The 19,492-nt window shown below is 40.4% G+C and overlaps 1 protein-coding gene across 1 annotated transcript in view; it reads left to right on the top strand.

Annotated features, from left to right (window-relative positions):
• Nucleotides 1–15,906, top strand: part of LOC118921862 (pleckstrin homology domain-containing family G member 4B) — a 38,911-nt gene extending 23,005 nt beyond the window's left edge. The window contains 1 exon segment of the mRNA XM_057490440.1: nt 15,558–15,906. Coding sequence (XP_057346423.1) covers nt 15,558–15,906 — 349 coding nt within the window.
• The last annotated feature ends 3,586 nt before the right edge of the window (nt 15,907–19,492 follow it).

Raw genomic sequence — 19,492 nt, 5'->3', positions numbered from 1 at the left:
GAGTTCTATAGATGTCTATTAGGTCCATCTGCTCTACTGTGTTGTTCAGTGCTTCCGTGTCCTTACTTATTTTCTGCCCAGTGGATCTATCCTTTGGGGTGAGTGGTGTGTTGAAGTCTCCTAGAATGAATGCATTGCAGTCTATATCCCCCTTTAGCTCTGTTAGTATTTGTTTCACATATGCTGGTCCTCCTGTGTTGGGTGCATATATATTTAGAATGGTTATATCCTCTTGTTTGACTGAGCCCTTTATCATTATGTAGTGTCCTTCTTTATCTCTTGTTACTTTCTTTGTTTTGAAGTCTATTTTGTCTGATATTAGTACTGCAACCCCTGCTTTCTTCTCACTGTTGTTTGCTTGAAATATATTTTTCCATCCCTTGACTTTTAGTCTGTACATGTCTTTGGGTTTGAGGTGAGTTTCTTGTAAGCAGCATATAGATGGGTCTTGCTTTTTTATCCATTCTGTTACTCTGTGTCTTTTGATTGGTGCATTCAACCCATTAACATTTAGGGTGACTATTGAAAGATATGTACTTATTGCCATTGCAAGCTTTAAATTCGTGGTTACCAAAGGTTCAAGGTTAGCCTCTTTAGTATCTTACTGCCTAACTTAGCTCGCTTATTGAGCTGTTATATACACTGTCTGGAGATTCTTTTCTTCTCTCCCTTCTTGTTCCTCCTCCTCGATTCTTCATATGTTGGGTGTTTTGTGCTGTGCTCCTTCTAGGAGTGCTCCCATCTAGAGCAGTCCCTGTAAGATGTTCTGTAGAGGTGGTTTGTGGAAAGCAAATTCCCTCAGCTTTTGTTTGTCTGGGAATTGTTTAATCCCACCGTCATATTTGAATGATAGTCGTGCTGGATACAGTATCCTTGGTTCAAGGCCCTTCTGTTTCATTGTATTAAATATATCATGCCATTCTCTTCTGGCCTGTAGGGTTTCTGTTGAGAAATCTGACGTTAGCCTGATGGATTTCCCTTTATAGGTGACCTTTTTCTCTCTAGCTGCCTTTAACACTCTTTCCTTGTCCTTGATCTTTGCCATTTTAATTATTATGTGTCTTGGTGTTGCCCTTCTTGGATCCTTTCTGTTGGGGGTTCTGTGTATTTCCGTGGTCTGTTTGATTACTTCCTCCCCCAGTGTGGGGAAGTTTTCAGCAATTATTTATTCTAAGATACTTTCCATCTCTTTTCCTCTCTCTTCTTCTTCTGGAACCCCTATAATACGGATATTGTTCCTTTTGGATTGGTCACACAGTTCTCTTAATATTGTTTCATTCCTGGAGATCCTTTTGTCTCTCTCTCTGTCAGCTTCTATGCGTTCCTGTTCTCTGGTTTCAATTCCATCAATGGCCTCTTGCATCCTATCCATTCTGCTTATAAACCCTTCCTGAGTTTGTTTCATTTCTGTGAGCTCCTTTCTGGCATCTGTGATCTCCCTCCAGACTTCATCCCATTTCTCTTGCGTATTTCTCTGCATCTCTGTCAGCATGTTTATGATTCTTATTTTGAATTCTTTGTCAGGAAGACTGGTTAGGTCTGTCTCCTTCTCTGGTGTTGTCTCTGTGATCTTTGTCGGCCTGTAGCTTTGCCTTTTCATGGTGATAGGAATTGTCTGCAGAACTGGGACGAGTGACGGCTGGAAGGACTTCCTTTCTTGTTGGTTTGTGGCCCTCCTCTCCTGGGAGAACAGCGACCTCTAGTGGCTTGTGCTGCGCAGTTGCGCACAGACAGGGTTTCTGCTTCCTGCCCGGCTGCTATGGAGTTAATCTCCGCTGTTGCTGTGGGCGTGGCCTGGCTCGGGCAGCTACTCCAAAATGGTGGAGTCGCGTTGGAGCAGGAGCTGCTGGGAGGCTATTTATCTCCGTAAGGGGCCTCCCTGCTCCCTGCAGCCCAGGGGTTAGAGTGCCCAGAGATCCCGGATTCCCTACCTCTGGATTAAGTGACCCGCCCTGCCCTTTTAAGACTTCCTAAAAGCACCCGCCAAAACAAAACAACGACCACAAAAAAAACAAGAAAAAAAATTTTTTTAATTAAAAAAAAAAAAAATTTTTAATTAAAAAAAAAAAGGTGGTCGTTCGTTTTTCTTTATTCTCCGGTGCCAGCCTCAGGCCTCTGCTCACCGGTCTTTCTGCCCTGTTTCCCTAGTATTGGGGTCCCTGTCCCTTTAAGACTTCCAAAAGGCGCTCGCCAAAACAAAACAGCAAAAAAGCAAAAAAAAAAAAAATGGTCATGCGCTTTTCTTATGTCCTCTGTCGCCCAGCCTCCAGTGCCTGCTCACTGTTCTTGCTGCCCTGTTTCCCTAGTATTGGGGTCCCTGTCCCTTTAAGACTTCCAAAAAGCACTCGCCAAAACAAAGCAGCAAAAAAGCAAAAAAAAAAAAAAAAATGGTCGCGCACTTTTCTTATGTCCTCTGTCGCCCAGCCTCCAGTGCCTGCTCACTGTTCTTGCTGCCCTGTTTTCCCAGTATCGAGGGCCCTGCACTCTGGCCCGGATGGCTGGGGCTGGGTGTTCGGCAGCCCTGGGCTCCGTCTCCCTCCCGCTCTGCCTGCTCTTCTCCCGCCGGGAGCTGGGGGGAGGGGCGCTCGGCTCCCGCGGGGCCGGGGCTTGTATCTTACCCCCTTCGCGAGGCGCTGGGTTCTCTCAGGTGTGGATGTGGTCTGGATATTGTCCTGTGTCCTCTGGTCTTTATTCTGGGAAGGGTTGTCTTTGTTATATTTTCATAGATATATGTTGTTTTGGGAGGAGATTTCCGCTGCTCTACTCACGCCGCCATCTTCCGCCCCTCCTCTACTCTTATTATTTTTAATAAAATGATGAAGTGGTAGGTAGATGTAAGATAAAGGTAGAAAACTTAGTTTAGTGTTGTAAGAGAGCAAATGTAGATGATCAGGTGTGTGCCTGCAGACTATGTTAATCCAAGCTAGACAAGGGCAATAAAACATCCATGGATGCAGAAGATTTCTCTCAAAACAGAGGGGGAGAGGTGCTAAGCCTCACCTCTGTTGATCCCCAATTTATCACCTGATGGCCCCCCTGCGACTGTGCCTGTCTTAGGTTGTTCCTCCCTTGAGGAATCTTACCCGTCTCTAGCTAACCAGTCATCTTCCGGGGCCATACAGGGAGATGTAAAGTTGGAAAGTGAGAGAGAAGACATATTGTTTGAAAAAGGTTAGCTTTTTACTTCTATGCAGATTTATGCCCTATGGATTATGTGCCCAGCATTTGTCTTGAGGTATCTTTAGCACTTGGAGGAATTATGATACTCGGTAAATTCGATATGAGGCACGAATTCTATTTAGGTTTTAATTGTAAAAAAAGGGTTGTAATTAGGAAGGAAGATGAAAAGCTATAGAGGTAGCAGATGGAAGAAAACATGGGGAGATTGATTATTTCTTTGACATATCTTCTTGTAGAGTAATTTAAGCATGTATAGGTTTTAAACTACTAATTAAATTGCACACACACATTAACATAATAGGAATACAGTTACATAACCAAAGCAGATCTATAATTACCAGCCATCTCCAGTGAGGCCAAAAAAACCAGTTAGGCACCCTAGGCATTTGTGAAAATTTGTCTATGATATGATGGATATTGTCCAACTGTACTTGAACAGTCTGAGAGAAATCAGACAAATTAAGACAGCCCATTCCTGGGAACTGTTCACATCCCATATGTTCTTTTAACAGTAGATAGTCTGTAGTTGTGAGATTTTGGAGTGCTACAACTTGCACTTCTCCGAATTCTTGGTTGAGATCCAACAGTGTAGATCCAGTCAAATTTGTTGTTTTACTGTAAGCACAGGCCAGCTTAGATATCTCCTTCTTCATTCCCATGGCAAGTCCAGGAACCGGTGGGATGAATGCAGCTACAACTGCAGCATTGCCTGGATCTTTGTTGAGGATTTTGATGATCACCTTCTGATATGACACTTCCAGAGAGTGCTGATGTTGGACGTTCTTCTTCATATCGTATCTTAGTTCAATTTCTGGGTAGCCAAATTAGGCTTTGATCCTCTGTATAAATAAAAACAGACCCTTGGCCCACACTTTGATCTACCCTTTATACCATTGTGTAGAATTCATTGGAGGTCACCACACAGGAACTGCTTTTTTTTTTTAAGAGAGAAGAATATTATCAGAAAAGTGTACTTCCATAGCTGATCATCCGACACCCTTTAAGTAATCAAAGTTAAGGATATTCAAAGCATGCATTAATCGTTGATTTACAGTTAGTTTTATCCTATCATGGAGTAATCCCACTTTTCTTTCTTTTTCTTTTATCTTTAATCTACACTTACCTGAAGAATATTATGTTTACTGGGCTCTCCCCTATACCAGGTCCCTGCTATAAACCCCTTTACAGTCACTGTCCATCAGCATAGCTGAATGTTGAAGAAACACTAATTGTCTTCTCTGTGTTGTACAGCCCTACCCTTTCTCCCACCCCACCTATGCATGCTGATCTTAATACCCCACTTCTTCCCCCCCCCCCTTATTCCTCCCTACCCACCCATCCTCCCCAGTCCCTTTCCCTTTGGTACTTGTTAGTCCATTCTTGGTTCTGTGATTCCGCTGCTCTTTTGTTCCTTCAGTTTTTCCTTTGTTCTTATATTCCACAGATGAGTGAAATCATTTGGTATTTCTCTTTCTCCGCTTGGCTAGTTTCACTGAGCATAATACCCTCCAGCTCCATCCATGTTGCTGCAAATGGTAGGATTTGCCCTCTTCTTATGGCTGAGTAGTATTCCATTGTGTATATGTACCACATCTTCTTTATCCATTCATCTACTGATGGACATTTAGGTTGTTTCCAATTCTTGGCTATTGTAAATAGTGCTGCGATAAACATAGGGGTGCATTGGTCTTTCTCAAACTTGATTGCTGCGTCCTTAGGGAAAATTCCTAGGAGTGGAATTCCTGGGTCAAATGGTAAGTCTGTTTTGAGCATTTTGATGAACCTCCATACTGCTTTCCACAATGGTTGAACTAGTTTACATTCTCACCAGCAGTGTAGGAGGGTTCCCCTTTCTCCACAGCCTCGCCAACATTTGTTGTTGTTTGTCTTTTGGATGGCAGCCATCCTTACTGGTGTGAGGTGATACCTCATTGTAGTTTTAATTTGCATTTCTCTGATAATTAGTGATGTGGAGCATCTTTTCATGTGTCTGTTGGCCATCTGTATTTCTTTTTTGGAGAACTGTCTGTTCAGTTCCTCTGTCCATTTTAAATTGGATTATTTGTTTTTTGTTTGTTGAGGTAGGTGAGCTCTTTATATATTATGGACGTCAAGCCTTTATCGGATCTGTCATTTACAAATATATTCTCCCATACTGTAGGGTTCCTTTTTGTTCTATTGATGGTGTCTTTTGCTGTACTGAAGCTTTTCAGCTTAATATAGTCCCACTTGTTCATTTTTGCTGTTGTTTTCCTTGCCTGGGGAGATATGTTCAAGAAGAGGTCACTCACGTTTATGTCTAAGAGGTTTTTGCCTATGTTTTTTTCCACAAGTTTAATGGTTTCATGGCTTACATTCATGTCTTTGATCCATTTTGAATTTACTTTTGTATATGGGGTTAGACAATGGTCCAGTTTCATTCTCCTACATGTAGCTGTCCAGTTTTGCCAGACTGTCATTTCGCCATTGTATGTCCATGGCTCTTTTATCAAATATTAATTGACCATATATGTTTGGGTTAATGTATGGAGTCTCTAGTCTGTTCCACTGATCTGTGGCTCTGTTCTTGCGCCAGTACCAAATTATCTTGATTACTAAGGCTTTAGAGTAGAGCTTGAAATTGGGGAGTGAGATCCCCCCTACTTTATTCTTCTTTCTCAGGATTGCTTTGGCTATTCGGGGTCTTTGGTGTTTGCATATGAATTTTTGAATTATTTGTTCCAGTTCGTTTAAGAATTTTGCTGGTAATTTGATAGGGATTGCATCAAATCTGTATATTGCTTTGGGCAGGATGGCCATTTTGACGATATTAATTTTTCCTAGCCACGAGCATGGGATGAGTTTCCATTTGTTAGTGTCCCCTTTAATTTCTCTTAAGAGTGACTTGTAGTTTTCAGAGTATGGGTCATTCACTTCTTTGGTTAGATTTATTCCTAGGTATTTTATTCTTTTTGATGCAATTGTGAATGGAATTGTTTTCCTGATTTCTCTTTCTATTAGTTCATTGTTAGTGTATAGGAAAGTTACAGATTTCTGTCTGTTAATTTTGTATCCTGCAACTTTGCTGTATTCCTATGTCAGTTCTAGTAGTTTTGGGGTGGAGTCTTTAGGGTTTTTTATGTACAGTATCATGTCATCTGCAAATAGTGACAGTTTAACTTCTTCTTTACCAATCTGGATTCCTTGTATTTCTTTGTTTTGTCTGATTGCTGTGGCTAAGACCTCCAGTACTATGTTGAATAGCAGTGGGGAGAGTGGGCATCCCTGTCTAGTTCCCGATCTCAGAGGAAAAGCTTTCAGCTTCTCGTTCTTCAGTATAAAGTTGGCAGTGGGTTTATGATATATGGCCTTTATTATGTTGAGGTACTTGCCCTCTATTCCCATTTTGCTGAGAGTTTTTGTCATGAATGGATGCTAAATTTTGTCAAATGCTTTTTCAGCATCTATGGAGATGATCATGTGGTTTTTGTCTTTCTTTTTGTTGATGTGGTGGATGATGTTGATGGACTTTCGAATGTTGTACCATCCTTGCATCCCTGGGATGAATCCCACTTGGTCATGGTGTATGATCCTTTTGATATACTTTTGTATTCGGTTTGCTAATATTTTATTGAGTATTTTTGCATGTACATTCATCAGGGATATTGGTCTGTAATTTTCTTTTTTGGCTGGGTCTTTGCCTGGTTTTGGTATTAGGATGATGTTGGCTTCATCGAATGAGTTTGGGTGTATTCCCTCCTCTTCTATTTTTTGGAAAACTTTAAGGAGAATGGGTATTATGTCTTCTCTGTGTGTCTGATAAAATTCCGAGGTAAATCTGTCCAGCCCGGGTGTTTTGTTTTTGGGTAGTTTTTTGATTACCGTTTCAATTTCTTTGCTCTTAATTGGTTTGTTTAACTTTTGTGTTTCTTCCTTGGTCAGTCTTGGAAGGTTATATTTTTCTAGGAAGTTGTCCATTTCTTCTAGGTTTTCCAGCTTGTTGGCATATAGGTTTTCATAGTAGTCTTTAATAATTCTTTGTATTTCTGTAGAGTCTGTCGTGATTTTTCCGTTCTCATTTGTGATTCTGTTGATTCTCTTTTTCTCTTAATAAGTTTAGCTAGAGGCTTATCTATTTTGTTTATTTTCTCAAAGAACCAGCTCTTGGTTTCATTGATTTTTGCTATTGTTTTATTCTTCTCAATTTTATTTCTTCCCTGATCTTTATTATGTCCCTCCTTCTGCTGACTTTAGGCCTCATTTGTTCTTCTTTTTCCAGTTTTGATAATTGTGATGTTAGACTATTCATTTGGGATTGTTCTTGCTTCTTCAAGTGTGCCTGGATCGCTATATTCTTTCCTCTTAAGACTCTTTTGCTGCGTCCCTCAGAAGTTGGGGCTTTGTGTTTTTGTTGTCATTGGTTTCCATATATTCCTTGATCTCTATTTTAATTTGTTCGTTGATCCATTGATTATTTAGGAACATGTTGTTAAGCCTCCATGTGTTTGTGAGCCTTTTTGTTTTCTTTGTAGAATCTATTTCTACTTTTCTACCTTTGTGGTCTGAAAAGTTTGTTGGAAGAATTTTAATATTTTGGATTTTGCTGAGGCTCTTTTTGTGGGCTAGTATGTGGTCTATTCTGGAGAATGTTCCATGTGCACTTGAGAAGAATGTATATCCTGTTGCTTGTGGATGTAGAGTTCTATAGATGTCTATTAGGTCCATCTGCTCTAATGTGTTGTTCAGTGCTTCCGTGTCCTTACTTATTTTCTGCCCGGTGGATCTATCCTTTGGGGTGAGTGGTGTGTTGAAGTCTCCTAGAATGAATGCATTGCAGTCTATTTCCCCCTTTAGTTCTGTTAGTATTTGTTTCACATATGCTGGGGCTCCTGTGTTGGGTGCATATATATTTAGAATGGTTATATCCTCTTGTTGGACTGGGCCCTTTATCATTATGTAGTGTCCTTCTTTATCTCTTGTTGCTTTCTTTGTTTTGAAGTCTATTTTGTCTGATATTAGTACTGCAACCCCTGCTTTCTTCTCGCTGTTGTTGGCCTGAAATATGTTTTTCCTTCCCTTGACTTTCAGTGGTACATGTCTTTTGGTTTGAGGTGAGTTTCTTGTAAGCAGCATATAGATGGGTCTTGCTTTTTTATCCATTCTATTACTCTGTGTCTTTTGATTGGTGCATTCAGTCCATTAACACTTAGGGTGACTATTGAAAGATATGTACTTATTGCCATTGCAGGCTTTAAATTCATGGCTACCAAAGGTTCAAGGTTAGCCTCTTTAGTATCTTACTGCCTAACTTAGCTCGCTTATTGAGCTGTTATATATATACACTGTCTAGAGATTCTTTTCTTCTCTCCCTTCTTATTCCTCCTCCTCCATTCTTCATATGTTGGGTGTTTTGTTCTGTGCTCTTTCTAGGAGTGCCCCCATCTAGAGCAGTCCCTGTAAGATGTCCTGTAGAGGTGGTTTGTGGGAAGCAAATTTTCTCAGCTTTTGTTTGTCTAGGAATTGTTTAATCCCACCATCATATTTAAGTGATAGTCTTGCTGGATACAATTTCCTTGGTTCAAGGCTCTTCTGTTTCATTGCATTAAATATATCATGCCATTCTCTTCTGGCCTATAGGGTTTCTGTCGAGAAGTCTTATGTTAGCCTGATGGGTTTCCTTTATTGGTGACCTTTTTCTCTCTAGCTGCCTTTAAAACTCTTTCCTTGTCCTTGATCTTTGACATTTTAATTATTATGTGTCTTAGTGCTGTCCTCCTTGGGTCCTTTCTGTTGGGAGTTTTGTGTATTTCTGTGGTCTGTTCGATTATTTCCTCCCCCAGTTTGGGGAGTTTTCAGCAATTGTTTCTTGTAAGATACTTTCCATCTCTTTTCCTCTCTCTTCTTCTTCTGGAAACCCTATAATACGGATATTGTTCCTTTTGGATTGGTCACACAGTTCTCTTAATATTGTTTCATTCCTGGAGATCCTTTTGTCTCTCTCTCTGTCAGCTTCTATGCGTTCCTGTTCTCTGGTTTCAATTCCATCAATGGCCTCTTGAATCCTATCCATTCTGCTTATAAACCCTTCCAGAGTTCGTTTCATTTCTGTGAGCTCCTTTCTGGCATCTGTGATCTCCCTCTGGACTTCATCCCATTTCTCTTGCATATTTCTCTGCATCTCTGTCAGCATGTTTATGATTCTTATTTTGAATTCTTTTTCAGGAAGACTGGTTAGGTCTGTCTCCTTCTCTGGTGTTGTCTCTGTGATCTTTGTCTGCCTGTAGCTTTGCCTTTTCATGGTGATAGGAATAGTTTGCAGAGCTGGGACGAGTGACGGCTAGAACTTCCTTTCTTGTTGGTTTGTGGCTCTCCTCTCCTGGGAGAACAGCGACCTCTAGTGGCTTGTGCTGTGCAGCTGTGCGCAGACAGGGTTTCTGCTTCCTGCCCGGCTGCTATGGAGTTTATCTCCGCTGCTGCTGTGGGCGTGGCCTGGCTTGGGCAGCTACTCCAAAGTGGTAGAGTCGCGTTGGAGCGGGAGCGGCTGGGAGGCTATTTATCTCTGTAAGGGGCCTCCCTGCTCCCTGCAGCCCAGGGGTTAGGGTGCCCAGAGATCCCTGGATTCCCTACCTCTGGATTAAGTGTCCCGCCCTGCCCCTTTAAGACTTCCTAAAAGCACCCGCCAAAACAAAACAACAACCACCAAAAAAAAAAAAAAAATTTTTTTTTAATTAAAAAAAAAAAAAAAAAAGGTGGCCGCTCCTTTTTCTTTATTCTCCAGCGCCAGCCTCAGGCCTCTGCTCACCGGTCTTGCTGCCCTGTTTCCCTAGTATTGGGGTCCCTATCTCTTTAAGACTTCCAAAAAGCGCTCACCAAAACAAAGCAGGAAAAAAAAAAATTGGTCGCGCGCTTTTCTTATGTCCTCCGGCGCCCGGCCTCCGGTGCCCGCTCACTGTTCTTGCTGCCCTGTTTTCCTAGTATCCAGGGCCCCCTGGGCATGTACTGTGTCTGGGCCCGGATGGCTGGGGCTGGGTGTTCGGCAGCCCTGGGCTCCGTCTCCCTCCCGCTCTGCCAATTCTTCTCCCGCCGGGAGTTGGGGGGATGGGCGCTCGGCTCCCGCCGGGCCGGGGCTTGTATCTTACCCCCTTCGCGAAGCGCTGGGTTCTCTCAGGTGCGGATGTGGTCTGGATATTGTCCTGTGTCCTCTGGTCTTTATTCTAGGATGGGTTGTCTTTGTTATATTTTCATAGATATATGTTGTTTTGGGAGGAGATTTCTGCTGCTCTACTCACACCGCCATCTTCCGCCCCTCTAAAGCATTATTGGTAGGGCCCTGGCATGCTTGGTTTATTTCCTTTTGCTCCTGCACAAGTTTCTGGCTGAGGTACAGGAACTCATAACTGTGTTCCTCAGGTTTCTTGTTCCTTAGCCGGATATCTCCATATTGGTCTTCCTTATTCCACAGGGCCAAGTAAACCACTATTGGCATTTTAATAGAGATTTCATTGACTCTATAGATCACTTTGGGTAGTATTGACATATTAGCCCTCACTATTAAGATTTCCAATCCATGAACACAAAATGTCTTTATATATATATATTTTTTAATTGCTTTAATTTTTTTTTCCATTGTACCACTCTTTCACCTCCTTAGGATTGTTCCTAAATATTTTAGTCTTTTCAATACTGTGGCAAACGGAGTTGTTTCTAATTTCCCCTTCAGTTTGTTCATTGTTAGGGTATAGAAATGCAATTGATTTTTGTGTGTTGATTTTACATTCTGAAACTTTACTGAGTTTATTAGTTCTAACTTTTCTTTTGGATCTTTAGGGATTTCTACATTATAAGATCATGTCACTGAAAACAGAGATCATTCTAATTCTTCCTTTCTAATTTGGATGCCTTTTATTTATTATTCTTGCCTAATTGCTCTGACTAGTAATTCTAGTGCTATGTTGAGTAGAATGGCTAGAGAGGGAGGGCATCCTGGTTTGATCTGTTCTTAGAGAAAAAGTTTTCAGTCTTTCACTATTTCATGTGATGTTAGTAATTTTTTTTCACATATAGACTTTATTATTTGAGGTGGTTTTCTTCTATTCCTAGTGTATCAAGTTTTTATCATGAAAGAGGGCTGGATCTTATTAAATGTTTTTTCTGTACCAATTGATATGAACAAACATTTTTGTATTTTGGTTCATGTGTCCTGTTATGTTAGTTGATTTTTTACATGTTAAACTATATTTGCATTCCAGAAGTAAATCCCACTCTGGTGGTGTAGAATCCTTTTACTGTGCTGTCGAATTTGCATTGTTAGTATTTTCTTGAGGATTTTTGCATCTATGTCATCAGTGGTATTAATCTTTAGTTTTCTTCTAGTGTTTTTGTCTGGCTCTGATACCTATTTTTCAGCTACAGAATTTGTTTGGTTCTTCTTCATAGTTTTTCTGTCTCCGTTAAGTAATCATTTTGTTCATTGCATTTCCTGATTTTTAAAGTTGTTTGTGTTCTCTTTTTGCTCATTAAATATCTTCTAAGAAAATGTTTGGAATTATTCATCAAGAAATTCAGCAATCTGTCTGTCATTAGTATCTATTCCTGGAGTTTTTTGTTTTTGTTTTGGCATTGGGCCATATTTCTGATTTCCTTATGTGCTTTGTGAAATCTGTTGTTGAGATTGGGCCATTTGAAAAAACAGTCTTCTTTCCCAGTCTTTATAGACTGGCTCTGTTTGGGGGAATACCTTCAGCGGTCAGCTGATCTAGAAGTTTGAGACCTCTCCAGCATTTTCTGGTGGTGCCTTCTCTGGACTTGTGTGTGCATTTTTAGTTGCCTCAGTGTCCATAAATTGCTTGCCCCTATTTCTTATCAGGAACTTGTAATTTTTTTACATTTGTGTATATTGTACTGAAGTAGGTTCCAGTCTCTGTCATCATTCTCATCAGTGCTCTAAGTCTAGTGAGATGGAAATCTCTTCCTCAGGCAGCCCTCAGACAAGCCTAAATGTTAGGCACATGGTCCACTCTTGTTTCCATCCCAAGGGAAGAGCCCCTCCCTGTATGGGAGGTTTACCCCAGTGTCTCACTGTGCCAGATAGGAAGAGACATGTGTGCATAAAATGCCATGAACTTTCCTACCCTTTGCAATAGAATCCCTTCTTGGTTTTCCATTCGCCTGGGTACTACACAATCTCAAGTGGCTTCTCGAGTTTCTCACAGGGTTATTCTGGGTCCTATATTGTTGCTAATTTGTGTTTCTTAATCCTCTGCTGATACCACCTCCCCCATATCTGCATTTTGATAGTTTAATCTATTCACATTTAAAATATTTACTGATATGAAGATGCTTACATTTTGTCATTTCACTTTCTGTTTTCTCTATGTCTTCCAGCTGTTTGGGTCTCTTTTCCCCCATTACAGCCTACTTTGTGTTTAGCTGACTTTTGTAGTGACATGTTTTGATTTCCTTCTCATTTTCTTTCATGTATATTCTTTAGATATTTTTTCTGGTTACCTTGAGATTGTATAGAATACCTTAGTTTTGTAACGATCTAATTCATTTAACACCGACTTTACTTCAGAAGTGTATGTAAGTACTTCTCTTACTAAGTTTTGCCTCCCCTTATATTACTGATGTCACAAGTTCATCTTTAATTTATGGTTTTTATGCTTTTATCTTTTAAATGCTTTAGAAAGCAAAGAATGGAGTTACAAACCAAAGTGACAATGCTGTTGTTTTTTATATTAGTTGATACATTTACTGTTGAATTTTATGTTGTCTTCAGTGTGGCTTTAAGTTACTTTCTAGCATCCTTTCACTTACACTTGAAAGACTATTTAGCATTTCTGGTATCACTGGTCCACTGGTAATAAATTTCCTCAACTTTTGTCTGTCTGCATTTCTCCCTTATTTTTTAAAGGACATTATTACAAGATATAGAAATCTTGGTTGGCATTTTTTTCTTTCAGCACTTTAAATGTAGCATCTCACTGACTTCTATCCCACAAGGTTTCTGTTGAGGAACTGCCAGATGATCTTATTGCAGACCCCTTGTACACATGAGTCACTTCTCTTGTCCTGTTTTCAAGATTCTTTGGCATTGGCTTTTCACAATTTGTTTAGTGTGTCTTGGAGTGGGTATCCTTGAGTTTCTCCTGCTTCAAATTTGTTGAGTTTCTTGGATTTGTAGATACATATTTTTCCCAAATTTGCAAAATTTTTGGCTATTTTTTTCAAATAATCTCTGTGCTCTTTTCTCTGTTTTTTCCTCCTGAGAACCCCAGAATGTTTATGTTGGTGTACTTGATGGTGTCCCAGGAGGCTTTTAGGGTTTGTTCACTTTTCTTCATATATTTTTCTTTCTGTTTTGTAAGAGTTGATAATTTTAATAGTTACATGTTCAATACCTCATTTAATAGTTACCTGTTCAACTCTGCTGTTGAACTCCTATAGTGAATTTTACATTCAATCATGTTTATATACTGTTTTCCTTTAATTCTTTATCCATGTTTTCCATGAACTATCTGAGCATATTTAAGGCAGTTCTTTTAAAGTCATTGCCTACTTAGTCTGATATGTAGGCTTCCTCAGAATTGGTTCTGTCAACTTATTTTGGTTTTTTGAGCCATACTTTCTTGATTCCTTTTATGCCTTGTGATTGTATGTTGAAAATCGAACATTTTTCTATTATAATGTAATTTTGGAAATTAGATTCTTCCTTTCCCCAGATTTCACTTCAAAAAATTAAAAAAAAAATTAAGGCTGTAGTACTCCATTTGTTTTGAGACTTTTCCTAATGATTTTGAAAAAACGATTTCATCATGTGTGATCACTGAAGTCTCTGTTCATATAGCTTGTGTTCAGCTAATGGTTTGGCAGTGATTTGCTTGAATGCCAGGAGCTTAAACAAAAAATATTGTCTCCCAGTGTTTGCATGTTCTGTCTTTGCTGGGGAACTCCTTCATCACTTAGCTAGGACAGTGTTAATCTTGGGAGAATCCAAGGTGAAAGCTAAGGGTTTTCTCAGGGCTTTTCTGAGCACATGGCCATCTAACCCTATGTACATGGCTGCTACTAATGTGCTGTGTTCCCTGATAGCCTCACTGGCTTCTCCTTTGGGCCTTAGATGGTGTTATATGTCTCGACCCATAATCCCTTGCTTCACGCATCTGTGGATTTCTTCTACCTCATATCTGTTACTAGTGGTGTTTGCCACCTTTCCCGTGGGCAATCGTAATTATGCGAAACAGGGAGGAGTGACTTTATCAGTCCTTTAGCTATTCCAAGGCAGGTTAGAACAGAAATACACAGCAATTGCATATAAGGTCTGCTCTGTTCACTCTGGTTTGAAGGGAAGACTGTGAACTGAGCTTTTTCTTGCTCAAGACTAACATCACTGCATCTCTGGGGCTGGGTAGGTCCAAGATTGAGTAAGAAGTCTGCAGAACTTTCCTCTTGTTTTAAAGATGGCTTGTTATTTACTATTATTTTTTCCATGTAAGTCTCAAATGTTCCACATGACTTGACATACATGTGTTTATGTGTTTTGAATTGATAATCTGTAGTAAATTTAGTTAACATGTATATCCTCATATAGTTACAAATAAAATATTTTTTCTTTGTAATGAGAATGTTTAGGATTTACTGTCTCAGCAGCTTTCAAATACACCATATAGTAGTGTTAACTGTAGCAATCATATATATACTTTCCCAGTACTTACTTTTCTTATGACTGGAACTTTGTACCTTTTAATCACCTTCATCCAATTCTCCCTCCTTTTACCCTCCTCCCCAGTCTGGTCTTTTTTCTATGAGTTTGGTTTTTAATTTGTTTTAAGTTGTTTACAAAAGTGATATCATACAGTATTTGTCTTTCTCTGTCAGAGTTATTTCACTTAGCATAACATCCTCAGGGTCCATTCATGTTGTCACAGGTGGCAGGATTTCCTTCTGTTTTATGGTTTAATAATATCCCACTGTATATATACCACACTTTATACATTCATCTGCCAGTGGAGTCTGTTGTTGAAACTCCCTGCTGAATTCTTTGTTCAGTTATTGTGTTCTTTCATTCTCATTGTATTATGGTACAATACTACTACTGTATTCTTCAGCTGTAGGTTTTCTATTTTTTTAATGGTTTCTTTGTTGAACTTCTCGTTTTGTTCATGCGTTGTTTTCCTAATTTTCCTTAGCTGTCCATCTGTGTGTTCTTGTTTCATTAAACTTCTTTAAGAGGTCTATTCTGAAGTTTTGGTTGGATAATTCATAGATCTCCATTTCTTAGGGTGAGTTATTGTGGCTTTATTAGTTTCCTTTGATGGTGCCACATTTCCCTGATTCCTCACTGTCCTTGTTGGTTTATGTTGGTGTCTGCATGCCTGAGTGAGTGGTTTCCTCCCCAGGCTTCAAAGGGGCGCTTTGCGGAGACAGTCGCTCTGCGGGCATACTCAGCTCCCGCGGGGCTTGCTGCCACCGTCTGTTTCGGATGAGGCCGCCACTGGGGCTCTGAGTTCAGGGGACGGGGTGCTGCTGGCGGGGAACAGTTGGGTGGTCTCTGGAGTGACCCCTGTTCAGGCGAGGCTGCAGGACAGGCCCTGTCGTCGTCTGGGCTCTGGTCAGGTCCTGTGGGTGGCCGGGACTGGGGGCTTCGCCGGGCGAGCAGGGCTCCGAGTCAGCTTCCTGCCAGAGCGAGGCTGCAGATGGGGCCTCGTGACCAGCACGGCTTGCGGTGTAGGGACCCGAGGCAGGTAGGGTTGAACCTCGGAACGCTCAGCCGGTGGGGCCGCCGGGCTTGCTGTGTGCACAGAGCTGAGCCGTCTGTTCAGGGCCGCGCAGCCTGCATGCAGTCCGGTTGGGGGTCCTGGTCGGGCGGGCTCCAGGTGTGTTCAGTAGTGCGTGGGCTTGACTTAGTTTCCCTGCCTTGTTGAGGTCAGGTCGGCTTTTTATTAATTCTTTGCTCAGTTGCTATAAATCTTTGGCTGTTTTCAGAGCCCCCATGAGGCTGGTTCAGACAGGTTCTTGTTGTTTTTTCAATGTTTCTGTGGAAATGAGAGCTTGGAGTTCCCTAGTGCTCTGTTTTACTGATGTCACTATTATTTTTGACTTTTCAATTTGTTATATATTTTAAAGTTTCTATTTGGTTCTTTTCAGTTTTTTCCTTTTTTATTTTTTTATTTGACATCAGTTATGTGGTGTTTTGCTATTTTTGCTTATTTAGTATTTTTTATTTCTTTTTGGTTCTCTTTGGAGTATCTAATTTTCATTTTTGAAAATTTGCTCCTTGCTTTTTTTTCTCTGTTTTGTTTAAACTCTAGGTGACCTATTTATTTCTATTCATATTTCTTGTTTCTTGTTCATACTGTTTCATGTAATTTGTTAAACATACACATTTTATATTATTTTTTTCTGCTGTTCATCCTACCTAGAGTATGCGAGTCGGATTCCACTGTCTCTTGTTTCTGATGGCTCCCGTTCATGGTGCTTTGTTATCTTGTTTATTTGGTACCTTAGCTTGCTTTCTTTTCCTTTTTGCTCCAGGCTGCCACTTCGTGTGCTTTGGAACTAGTATCAGTGGAGTTCTTTGGAGTCTTACTTGGGGCATATTCCTCCTGAGAGGTTTTGTCTGTCTCCACTGTTCCCCTGGGGGGCACGACCAGTGAAGGTCACTTTCTGTTAAAATTGTCCCTTGAGGTCACTGGGATCACTAAGAAGTATAAATTGACCTCATAAACCATGATTACAAATTCTTAAGGGATTTCTTCTCCAACACATCAGCAAGGTTAAGTCAGCATGTTTACTTTATGTCCATTTTTGACAGTGGGAGGACTTACCACTCATCCTGTATCCTGAGTGCAGCACTCGGCAGGCTCTTCATGCAGTCTCGCTGTATGAGCCCTTCCTGTAGGTCTGTTTCTAGTCTGGCTTCCATGTGATCCTCAGAAGTTTAGTATCACCAGGGTTCAGCGAGCTCCTCAGGGTAAAAGCTGGTTAATGAACTAACTTGCCTATCAGAGTTGTTTCATCTTTTTTCCATTGTTCTATAGGAATATTTTTTTTTAATTTTTAATTAAGGTATGATTGAGATACACTCTTATGAAGGTTTCACATGAAAAAACAATGTGGTTACTACATTTACCCATATTATCAAGTCCCCACCCATACCCCAATGCAGTCACTGTCCATCAGTGTAGCAGCTTGCCAGAGATCCACTATGTCCCTTCTCTGTGATACACTGTTCTCTCCATGATCCCCCACACCATGTGTACTAAACATAATATCCCTCCCTCCTCTTCTCCCTCCCTCCCCACCAGCCCTCCCACACCCCTCCCCTTTGGTAACCACTAGTTCATTCTTGGAGTTTGTGAGTCTGCTGCCATTTTGTTCCTTCAGTTTTGCTTCATTGTTATACTCCACAAATGAGGGAAATTATTTGGCATTTGTCTTTCTCCGCCTGGCTAATTTCACTGAGCATAATGTCCTCCAGCTCCATCCATGTTGTTGCAAATGGTAGGATTTGTTTCTTTCTTATGGCTGAATAGTATTCCATTGTATATATGTACCACATCTTCTTTATCCATTCATCTACAGATGGACACCTAGGTTGCTTCCATATCTTGGCTATTGTAAAAAGTGCTGCAATAAACATAGGGGTGCATATGTCTTTTTGAATCTGAGAACTTGTATTCTTTGGGTATATTCCAAGGAGTGGGATTCCTGGGTCAAATGGTATTTCTATTTTTAATTTTTTGAGGAACCTCCATATGGCTTTTCACAATGGTTGAACTAGCTTACATTCCCACCAGCAGTGTAGGAGGGTTCCCCTTTCTCTGCATCCTTGCCAGCATTTGTTGTTCTTAGTCTTTTCGATGCTGGCTATCTTTACCGGTGTGAGGTGATATCTCATTGTGGTTTTAATTTGCATTTCCCTGATGATTAGTGATGTGGAGCATCTTCTCATGTGTCTGTTGGCCATCTAAATTTCTTCTTTGGAGAACTGTCTCTTCATATCCTCTGCCCATTTGTTAATCGGGTTATTTGCTTTTTGGGTGTTGAGGTGTGCAAGTTCTTTATATATTTTGGATGTTAACCGCTTGTCGGATATATCATTTACAAATATATTCTCCCATACTGTAGGATGCCTTTTTTTCTGTTGATGGTGTCCTTTGCTGTACAGAAACTTTTTAGTTTGATGTAGTCCCATGAGTTCATTTTTGCTTTTGTTTCCCTTGCCCGAGGAGATGTGTTCAGGAAGACTTTGCTCATGCTTATATTCAGGAGATGTTTGCCTATCTTCCAAGAGTTTTATGGTTTCATGACTTACATTCAAGTCTTTAATCCATTTCGAGTTTACTTTTGTCTTTGAGGATAAACGATAACCCAGTTTCATTCTCTTGCATGTAGCTGTCCAGTTTTGCCAACACCAGCTGTTGAAGTGGCTGTCATTTCCCCATTGTATGTCCATGGCTCCTTTATCATATATTAATTGACCATATATGGTTGGGTTTATATCAGGGCTCCCTAGTCTGTTCCATTGGTCTATGGGTCTGTTCTTGTGCCAGTACAAAATTGTCTTGATTACTGTGGCTTTGTAGTAGAGCTTTAAGTTGGGGAGCGTAATTCTCCCTGCTTTATTATTCCTTCTCAGGATTGCTTTGGCTATTCGAGGTCTTTTGTAGTTCCATAAGAATTTTAGGATGATTTCTTCAGTTTGTTGAAGAATGCTGTTGGTATTTTGATAGGAATTGCATTGAATCTATAGATTGCTTTAGGCAGGATGGCCATTTTGACAATATTAATTCTTCCTATCTGTGAGCATGGGATGTTTTTCCATTTATTGGTATCTTCTTTAATTTCTCTCAAGAGTGTCTTGTAGTTTTCAGAGTGTAGGTCTTTTGCTTCCTTGGTTAGGTTTATTCCTAGGTATTTTATTGTTTTTGATGCAATTGTGAATGGAATAGTTTTCCTGATTTCTCTCTCTGCTAGTTCATTGTTAGTGTATAGGAATGCCACAGATTTCTGTATATTAATTTTGTATCCTGCAAATTTGCTGAATTCAGATATTAGATCTAGTAGTTTTGGAGTGGAGTCTTTAGGGTTTTTTATGTACAATATCATGTCATCTGCAAACAGGGACAGTTTAACTTTTTACTTGCCAATCTGGATGCCTTTCGTTTCTTTGTGTTGTCTGGTTGCTGTAGCTAGGACCTCCAATACTACGTTGAAGAAAAGTGGGGAGAGTGGGCATCTCTGTCTTGTTCCCGATCTTAAAGGAAAAGCTTTCAGCTTCTCGCTGTTAAGTATAATTTTGGCTGTGGGTTTGTCATATATGGCCTTTATT

This window comes from Manis pentadactyla, chromosome 13 (genome assembly GCF_030020395.1).
Source record: "Manis pentadactyla isolate mManPen7 chromosome 13, mManPen7.hap1, whole genome shotgun sequence".
Taxonomy (NCBI): Eukaryota; Metazoa; Chordata; class Mammalia; order Pholidota; family Manidae; genus Manis; species Manis pentadactyla.
Note: the sequence above shows the minus strand (reverse complement) of the source record. Positions and strands in the feature narration are given on the sequence as shown.